Source organism: Pyrus communis, chromosome 13, assembly GCF_963583255.1.
Source record: "Pyrus communis chromosome 13, drPyrComm1.1, whole genome shotgun sequence".
Lineage (NCBI taxonomy): Eukaryota > Viridiplantae > Streptophyta > Magnoliopsida > Rosales > Rosaceae > Pyrus > Pyrus communis.
The window spans coordinates 20,332,746-20,342,849 of record NC_084815.1 but is presented as its reverse complement, the minus strand read 5'-3'; the positions used below and the strand labels follow the sequence as shown (position 1 = coordinate 20,342,849).

Below are 10,104 nucleotides of genomic sequence, written 5' to 3'. Positions count from 1 at the left end.
GAATTACTCACTTTTTACTCAGTCTCAAAATAATTCTTTTACTATTGTATTAGTTTATGTTGATGATGTCGTTATTACAAGGGATAATTCTCAAGTAATTGAAATGGTGAAAGACTTTTTCCATCGTCGTTTTTGCATTAAGGATTTGGGACTTCTGAAATATTTCTTGGAGTATAGAGGTGGCAAGATCACAGAAAGGGATATTTGTCTCACAACGCAAATATGCCCTCGAGGTCATTGACGATGAGGGTTTTCTAGGTGCTCGATCCTCAGCGTTCCCCATGAGGGAATTCCTTTCCATAACCCCACTAGATATAGTTGTTTGGTGGGACAACTTATATATCTGACAGTGACCAGGCTAGACATTAATTTTGTCGTTCACATCCTGAGTCGCTTTATACACGAGGCGCATCAACCACATCTAAAGGCCGCAATGAAGGTCCTGCTTTATATTAAAGGATCACTGGGTCAAGGTTTGTTCTTTCCATCTCAAAATAATATCAAGTTGAAGGCATTTTGTGACTCAGATTGGGCAACTTGCCCTATCACCAAACGATCACTTACAAGTTATTGTACATTTCTTGGGAATGCACTGATTTCTTGGAAAACAAAGTACCGTTGCACATTCCTCCACTGCAGCGAAGTACTGAGCCATGGCAGATGTGTGTTGTGAACTCATATGGCTTCGGTACATACTCAAGGAGTTACATGTTGAACATCCGAAGGCAGCAACTTTACATTGTGACAACCAATCTACTTTACATATTTCCAAGATTCCTATTTTTCATGAGCGAATGAAGCACATAGAACTAGATTGCCATCTAGTACGACAACATCTTGTGGATGCAAATTTCTTCCTCCTTACTCTTGGACAAAATTGCACCTACAAAACAAATAACACCTTAGGTCAAGGCCAAGAGCCTCACGCGCCCATGATGAATTTTGGGGGGGGGGGGGGGGGGGGTTGGCTTTGGCCGAAGAACCTCTGATGCCAAAGTTAGAATTTTGAGGGAAAAGTGTTTGGAGAATTTAGAGAGTTTAGCAAGAGAATTAGGATTGAGTTTTGGAGAGAATGGGGTAGTATTTATAGGGGTGTGGCCGGCCTCCTTGGGTGAGAGAGGACCAGCCGGTTCTTGATTTGTGTTCAATTGGGAATAATTGAATAATTAACTAATTAATTAGCCAATTAATAGAATAATTGCCTAATTGATTAGCTAATTAATATAATAAAAGGGGAAAGATTTGGGAGTTACCTTGTGGAGAGGATTTGATGAGGATGGATGAAATAGGTTTTGAATTGTTACCTATTTTGGGCACTTTTGACTTGGTTGAGGGATAATTGTCCGCTGCTTGTGCATAGGAATCCCGGTGTGCCTCAAGGGTAATTTTGTCCTTTTTTACCCAAAAATTTACGTGTCGCCTTGTGATTATTTTTGGCTCCACACATCTCACATCAGGTTTGGTTTCCGTTGCGTACACACCGACAAGTTCAAACTTGGCTAGCTTGTTCACAAAGCCATTAGGAAAGGCTACTTTGAAACTCTGCTTGGCAAGTTGGGAGTGTACAATATCCACTCACCAACTTGAGGAGGCATGTTGAGATATCATTTGCCTTTGATTTTGTCAAGATATGTTTTCCTTGATTGTTGTAATTGATTATGTAATTATGTTTAAATTAGTCAAATGGTGTATTTTAGGATATAGAATCCTTGTTAAATATGATCTCCTTGTACTATGATCAATGAAAAGTATTACCATTTTCACAACTATGTCGTCTTTTTTGGTCTCAACGTCAAACGCTTGAACAATGTTTGCTCAAATGACACGGTAGATCATAGATGACTTTTTTTTTTTTTTTTTTTTTTTTGTTTTAGTTCAACGATATATTTTACACTGATGGATGGAGTTTGGCTAAGTCACACAATGGGCAACCTAATTTGATATCAAATTCGCCATTCATGAGATTCGAACTGAAGACCTCTCACTTACAAGTTAAGAGTAATACTATCAGACCGTAGTACTGAATGTCAGATCATAGATGACTTAAATGTGAGGATATAATTTGCAGATGACCAGTAGGAAATACATTATGATCTAAATGAACAACGTTGCAACAGAGATTCATGATACACCAAATGATTATTCTTCCCTTACATAATTTATTGTTCAATATGATGAACACCACATAGTCCTCTCGGGGACATTTTCGGAGTGATACAATAAGAGTCCTACTACTTGTTAAAGAGCTTCTATCTTCTAGTTCATAAAAAACCATTACAATCTTAATTCTTAAGTGCAACGCTGGTCTCTTTCCTCTCAAGGTCTCGAAAAGGTACAAAGATTCAGCAGGTATTAAGTTCGACTAACACGGCTCGTCTCTTTTCCTCGAAGGTCTTGAACCGGTACAAAGTTCAACAAATATTAGGTTCGACTAACACTGGTAATGCAAAGTGGGAAGCATATGCATATGAAAATATATACGTCCTCTACTGAGGTAAAGGTATGTCAGCCAAGTCCTCTCTGAAAGGCACTGGGGGCTCACCATGGTTGGGAAGCCCATTTTCCATTTGGTTTTGGGCTGCCGGGTCGTTCTTTGTGGGCTCAACAAAAGTTACCACACTGTCTTTTCTTAGGGTTAGGTAAAGGACTGCAAGGATGTAAATGGCCATGAGAGGGAACACCAATATCCCAATGAACACAGTTGCAACTTTGGGTAGACTGCTGTGGATTATCCACCCTACAAATCCTGTGCTGAGGTAATAGATGTTGATGCCTATGATTCCCATTCCTAGAATCCATGATATCACAATGATCTGCATACAAAAAATGCCAACATTGTTAGTTTCAATCAGTACTAACTACTAGCGGGTTAGTTTGATATACATTACTGATGTATCATCTATGAGTCACTTTTCTAGGTTTAGTGGCTATACAGGGTTCGTTTGGAAGTGGCCATAATCACTTATGAGAGACTCTTCTCAAAATAACGTCCAAACGGACCCATAATAATAATATAGTACCAGACTTTCGGTGTCCAAGCCTCCAAGCTTCATCTCTCACTTGTCACTCTGAAGTTCTTAACAACTTAAGCTTTTTGTGTCCGGTCGATTATTACTTAGTAGCTAGTTAATTCAAAGGGTTCCACAGTTAACTAATTGAGATGAAGCAAAGCAAAGAGAGCTGAAAAAACCCACTCACATAGATTGAATTCTTGTGGGGTCCCATTTTGGTGGCACTACCGCTGAATTTGAGGAGTGGAATTAGAGCAAATGGGAGCTCAAAAGATAGTATCATCTGCAAAATGCATTTAAAATTTGCTCTCTAATTAATTATTTTTTGGTATATGGATTGGGAAGAAAGTTAAATATAATTATCCAGTTAATTACAAACCGATGCAATGATAATGAGCCTTCCTGCTCCTGAAGATCCGCCGATAATGGAAACAATGAGGCTTGGTGTAATGGCAATGCACCTCGTCATTAAGTTTCTAGCCCATTTTTTCATCTTAATGTCCAAGAAACCCTGCAAATCACCATCAATTTTAAATATTATACTTTACTCTAACTACGGGAACGGAAATTCAAACTTAAAAGTAATGGGGAGAACGCACTGCTATAGCCAACTTACATACGCTCAAGTTTGCAATTTTATGTTTAAGTACTCATAATAAATGAAGAAAAGTATAAATATAAATTTAACCTGCATGACAAATTGTCCTGCGTAAGTGCCTGTAATCGTGGAGCTTTGGCCTGAGGCTAACAGTGAAATGGCATACAAGATTTTGCTTGATCGTCCCAACACATTCTGCACATATAAATAGATTAGTTATCTCCTATTATATTCGGAAACAGTATTTTATTATTTGTTACGTTACAAACCATCAATCTGGTCTATAAATAAGATGAGTTTGTACAATGTCAGATTTTATTTTCGGAAACAGTATTTTATTATATGATCCCTTTCTTAGAACAGAGTCTGTTTAATGTACCATAAACAAAATGATAGGTCCCGTAAGAATCATGGTGACTCTATAGAACTCTTGCATCTTGGAGCAAAAAATAGGAAACAAACACGGTGAAATTTATAAGACGTTGTATATGACGGTGAAATTTATAAGACGTCATACCTATCACGTTTTTGCAATACCTACTATGAAGCTGGCATATATATATATGAACACACGCGTGTGATGTAGATTAGAGGGACGTAGGTGATTAGTTCGTACCTGGAGAAGAAAGGAAGCAGAATTGAGAGTAAGATTACTGCATATGTCGTTGTACTTATCCGAGAGGTTGCTCTGATGGCAAACGGTGCCGGATACGGAGATAATAGCAACATTGATTAAAAATGCTACAAATAATGCAAATCCACTCTCTATCAAGAAATATCGACATGCATCCTGCAAAAATTCAATTAATTAGTGTTAAATAAACAATATGCGAAGCATTAATTAAGGAACTTGTACAGTAATGGCAGCCATATAGTATATGTATACCATATATATATATATATATATATATATATTATGGTATATTCCATAAGTATTCTAATAATCTTTTAGATTTATATTTAGTAAGTAGATGCATGCATCATGCTTCTCACTTATAATTGAAAATTTCAAAAGAAAAATCAAACTAATAATAAATAAAAAAATAATCTTGTAAAAAAAATACAAAATAATCAACCTTTTTTTATTAATACTAAATATATAAAGGGAGCACTCCAAAATGATGAAACATTCAAAATACCATAAATTGGTCCTCATGAGTTTAAAATTACAATTAAATTAAAATGAGTTAAAATAATTCAACAAATATTAACTTTGAATGAATGAAAATTTAAAACATTTTGAATGAATTTGAAATTTTAAACTTAGAAAAAATAATAATAACAAAACCCCCATGTTACTATGTTAGTGGGTGGTTTTATGTTTAACTTCTAATTTATTTTCAATTTTTTTAAATAGAACATATATAAATAAATAAAAACTTGATTTTCTTAATTTATTTTGTAAAAAACCATAAAAAACTTTAATTTTAACATACAAAAGGCCAATTGCACGCATCACAAGAGGCTAGTACTAAATAAAAACTCGAGTATAACTGGGATTCATAGAATATGGCATCAGGAGGTTCCTCAAACTATATTAACTTTACAATGTTTTGTATAATTTAGACAAGGTCAAAAACAGTTTAGCATTAAGTTGATAATTTGTTCTATAACTTATTTAACTATGAGAGATTTTCAACCAACCAACTACTTGGATCTTCATGCCATTTAAAATTGTATAAATTATTTATTTGTAATCTAATTGAATAGAAAAGCTGATTAAATATATGGGGCTTACGTTGATGCCACGGACAGATTTTGGAATTTTCCTTGAAAGCACAAGAGCTGAGTGGAGAAAAAGATTGTGCCTGTCAAAATAGTCAAGTGTTAGATGATATAGACAATAAGCGTAGCTAGCAACATATTATTATAGAATATGTAAAAAAAATTAGATGACGTAAGTATTATTGATCAAATTTTAAGTATTTTCATCGATTGAAGTTGTAGTTTAATAACATAAGCATTTGTCGAGACATGTACTTACGGCATAATAAGGGCACCCAAGAGGGCAATGGCATCTCCGGTGGCTCCCTGGCCTTTGAGCTTAGGGATGAACATGCCTTCGAGCACACCGGATGCCGGAGGCTTCACATAACTCATTTCCCCAAAGAAACAGGCAGCCATCACAAACACCAGCACTGCTATCAGCATTTCCAGCTTCCTCACCTGCCCATATACATAATGCAACCACAAACATACATACGTAACCGAATAAATTAAATACACATGAATATATCAAATTATATATACGTAACCGAATAAATTAAATACACATGAATATATTAAATTACCCCATATTTCTGCAGGCCAAGAAGGAGAAGAGTACTGAAACCAGTTAAGAGTACTCCAGTCCAAACTGGAATATTGAACAGTATATTTAGGGCAAACGCTGTGCCAATAACTGCATGCCAAAATTTAGAATCCTCGTTATAACTTGTTCTCATAGGGTTGGTCTAAGATACTCTTTAAAAGAATCGTCAAGGCCGGCCCTGAGGGTAGCCCAAGTAGGCGCCTGCCTAGGGCCCCCACTTCGGAAAGGCCCCCAAAAAAATTTTATATCATGTAATTAACATATAAATATAAAAGAAAGTAAGAAATATCATAATTCATTTGCTAATGCAGTGGAAATGTTGGCTTCATTTTTCTTTGGGGTGTTGAGTTCAAAACATGAAGCTGCCTTTTAGTCAATATACAAAGAACCGGAGATCAAAGAATTTTAGGGCCCCACTTCAAAGGATCGCCTAGGACCCCCAAATTCTCAGGACCGGCCTTGATCGTCACCTATACTATATATTATATAGAGATACAAACATTTGTTAATATTTTTTCTTCTATTTCTTTTTTTTTTCTCTCTTATACGTTATGGATTCACACACACATTAATGCATAAACATGAATTAAATTTGAAGTGAATATATATTTGCCTTCGGGTATGTCAGCCGCTATGACGGCTAATTCTGCTAGCAACCACAAACAATACTTCACAAATGGTGGGTATTCCGCCTTGCATAATTCTGACAAATGTTTCCCTGAAATTTAAATGGAAAAATATAAATATTATTTAAATAAAAAATAAACCAATAATAGAGATCTTCAATTTTCCTTTTATGCGTAGAATAATATAATCTTCAGTTTATTTCTCTCCTCTCTCATCATCATATCACCTGTTTATCTTATCTGTATCTCCAATCCATTTGTGTTAACAACAACAAAAAGGAAAGAACTTGTTCCTAATCTCTATTTATTTATTATACAATTTCCCTTAGTTATGTAGTTATATAATATAGAATATTATTAATATCTGTGCTATTTTTTAAGATTAGAATAATGTCTATCCATTTCATACCAGTTGTCACACCAAGGTTTGCTGCGAGAGACTGGATTATGAGAGCGAAGATCAATCCAATAAGAATCACCCATAGCAGCTGAAAATACATAGCAAAATATATAATAAGACCACTGCTCCGGCCTTTTCTTTTGCATGCTAAACACATGTAAAGAATTCGATCAATTGATCCTCACTATTTTTTTTTAGTAGTGTTGCACTTACTATCTATTTCTACAATTATTTGTACCGCATTTCTCTATTAGAGGTAGATCGCTTGCCAATATATGTTGATTTCATCTCTATTAGAGAGATGGTACAAATGATAATACAAATAATATGTAAGAATAACATTTTTGATCTTTTTCCTTGTTCTTAATGCTTGCTTTTAATAATCATCTTATTTTTTCAAATTTTTTTTTTGCCTTTCTGAATTTTGTTTTATTACCTCGTATCTGTGACTTGCTCCAGCTTGGAGATCAGTTTCCACTGTAAGATTACCATAAACAACATATACTTTTGTCAATAAATGAAGAACAAAAAGCATAAAGACATACGTATACATGTACGGACGTACGCATGCAAATATTGTTATGAAAGGTTGACTGAGCTCTGTGTGTGTGTGTGTGCGCGTGTGCCGCGGCCGCCGCCGGGGGGGGGGGGGGGTGGTGTGGGTGGTGGTGTTAAATGTGTTTATACTAGACTATATTGTCAAATTGTAAATTTGAATCCCACATTCAGGATGAGAATCAACTTAATCAGTGGTTCGAATTTACAGTTTAGCAAAACTTTTCATGTATATAACACATGGAGAGAGAGACTCACAGTTGCCAGGATCAAGGTAAGCCAAAGAGACAAGGAAGCCAGGGCCAACATGTGCTAGAAACTTTCTCCATCCAGGCTTCTAGGGATCATCGGAATAATTAATCAACAAACTTAGAACATTTTATTCTGTAAAAAAACTTCATAAAATTAAGAGAGAGAGAGAGAGAGAGAGAGAGAGAGAGAGAGAGAGAGAGAGAGATTAAATTACCTGAGGCTCATCCTTAGGGTCAGTATTATGATCAAGGTCAAGATCAAAGTGTTCGCTGGGTGGTGTGGGTTCTGAATAGATGGCTGATATGCGTTTGGAAGCTCCATCTGTACTTGCTCTCTCTTGCTGATCTGGATTTTTGTTTTCCATCTCTCTCTCTGTATCTGTGATCTGCAGCAGCTAGTTAAATTGAGTAGTGATGACTAGTATTGCCTGAATGTGAGGCGAGAGAGAGAGAGATATATATATATATATAGAGAGAGAGAGAGAGAGAGAGAGAGAGAGAGAGAGAGAGAGGTAGCTATATAGTGCATGCAATTATAAAAATAATAATAATGCAGTCCCTCTAATCTGCTCTAATGTGTCTTTCTCGAAGTAGCATAGAGGACAGGGCACTTCCTATTCCTACATGTGCGTGCGTGTGTGTATAATTATCTTATTCTCTCTCCACCATCCCTTTGTTTTATAATTAATTAATTACTGTAGTTCTAAACTATTGTTCCAGTTAACCATGACTGCAGATTCCAGTTTTTCTGGAAAGAAAAACTATAGATTATTGAATATTGTATATGCTATAGTGTGGATAAGACTTGATCTGTACCAATATGGTCTTGAACCTCAACTCTATCAATTACAGAAAGCAAATGTTTTTATAAGTGTCGGCGTAAAGCAAGGCGTTTTAAGGCCTGAGCTTTTATACATATAAGATACACACACACACATATTTCTAAAGAGACATTTGGTTCTCATCCTTATTTTTGCTACTTCATTAATTAAAATTTTATTCTATTTTAATTTTTAATCAAGGTCCTTAAGTTGTAATAAACGTCATTAATTATTTCAATAATAAAATATTCTTTATTTCTAAATATATTCCTTTAGTGTTAGAAATGTTACATTTGGAATATTTATATTTATGGTTAAATTTTTTATCATATATTTTTATTTTTAGTTTGTACCCATTTTAAATTGCAACCCTTTTTAAATTTTTACCAATTTTCTTTTCAGTTTTAATTTGTACCCATATATTAATTTCTTTTTATGCCCATTATTTTTAAAGTTTGTATTTGTATTATTTGTACCCATTTTTATTTTTGCTAAATGTACCCATGCTAATTATATGTATTTATTTTATGTTTTAAAATCTATCGGTCGTTATTTTTTAAAATATGTTAATAATTATGTGGGTAAATTATTTTCTTGCTATAATTTTGTGAAGAACAATATTACTCCAATATTTATTTTTAAGTATTTATTATATTTTAAAAATATTATTTGAATTTTTTTAAATTTCATAATGTCACATCCCGGCCCGGGGCGGATCACTTCCCGGGCCCGCTCCACCACCGTAGCATGATATTGTCCGCTTTGGGCTTACCATTCCCTCACGGTTTTGTTTTTGGGAACTCACGAGCAACTTCCCAGTGGGTCACCCATCATGGGATTGCTCAAGCCCCCTTCTCGCTTAACTTCGGAGTCGTGGGTCACCCATCATGGGATTGCTCAAGCCCCCTTCTCGCTTAACTTCGGAGTTCCTACGGAACCCGAAGCCAGTGAGCTCCCAAAAGGCCTCGTGCTAGGTAGGGATGGGAATATACATTTAAGGATCACACCCCTAGGCAATGTGGGATGTCACAATAATTTGTGGGACATTAAATGCATAAATGCATGAGTAAAATCCCTTAAATGATGTTAAGGACCTCAATCAATATATGTAAGCAAACAAGGTTTCAGTCTAACAATTAGGTTGATTAGGGACCAGAACCAAAATGACCATATATCTAAACTACATATTAATATAACTCACTTTGTCAACTAAAAGCCAATGAAATTGCAATTATAACCTTTACTACATAACTGAAAAAAAATGGGGGCATTAAAGTTATTTCGAACAAACAACTTTTAGCTGTTTCTTTTTAAACCTCACAGCCATGTCACTCTATCACTACCCTCTAAATTCTCTCTCTCTCTCTCCCTCCCTACCCCCCCCCCCCCAACCGCCAACACTTTTTTTTTTATGGCTGCATAACTCCTACCAAATTTATTTTAAAAAACAATGTTTGAGAATAATATAAAAAAAAAAAAGAGATTTCTCACACATAGAGTGTGTGACCTGTGCTAGTACATATATATAAAA

General features: G+C 35.2%; 1 protein-coding gene across 1 annotated transcript; it reads right to left on the bottom strand.

Moving 5' to 3' along the window:
* Window positions 1-2,486: 2,486 nt before the first annotated feature.
* Window positions 2,487-8,117, bottom strand: LOC137711965 (metal transporter Nramp7.2-like). The gene is made up of 13 exons (XM_068451116.1): window positions 7,968-8,117; window positions 7,760-7,838; window positions 7,383-7,423; window positions 6,956-7,034; window positions 6,534-6,638; window positions 5,901-6,010; window positions 5,594-5,775; window positions 5,348-5,417; window positions 4,226-4,399; window positions 3,700-3,804; window positions 3,391-3,522; window positions 3,199-3,294; window positions 2,487-2,813 (listed from the first exon to the last, which is right to left on the bottom strand). The coding sequence occupies exons 1-13, from the start codon at window positions 8,115-8,117 to the stop codon at window positions 2,487-2,489; spliced, it is 1,650 nt and encodes a 549-aa protein (XP_068307217.1).
* Between the last annotated feature and the right edge of the window lie 1,987 nt (window positions 8,118-10,104).

Excerpts from the sequence above, each read along its gene's own strand:
- LOC137711965 (XM_068451116.1), bottom strand. The coding sequence starts at position 8,117 with ATGGAAAACAAAAATCCAGATCAGCAAGAGAGAGCAAGTACAGATGGA. Across the intron at positions 3,805-4,225 it reads CTGCTTCCTTTCTTCTCCAG|AATGTGTTGGGACGATCAAG; the intron begins GTACGAACTAAT and ends TTATATGTGCAG. Across the intron at positions 2,814-3,198 it reads CCCACAAGAATTCAATCTAT|ATCATTGTGATATCATGGAT; the intron begins GTGAGTGGGTTT and ends TTTTGTATGCAG.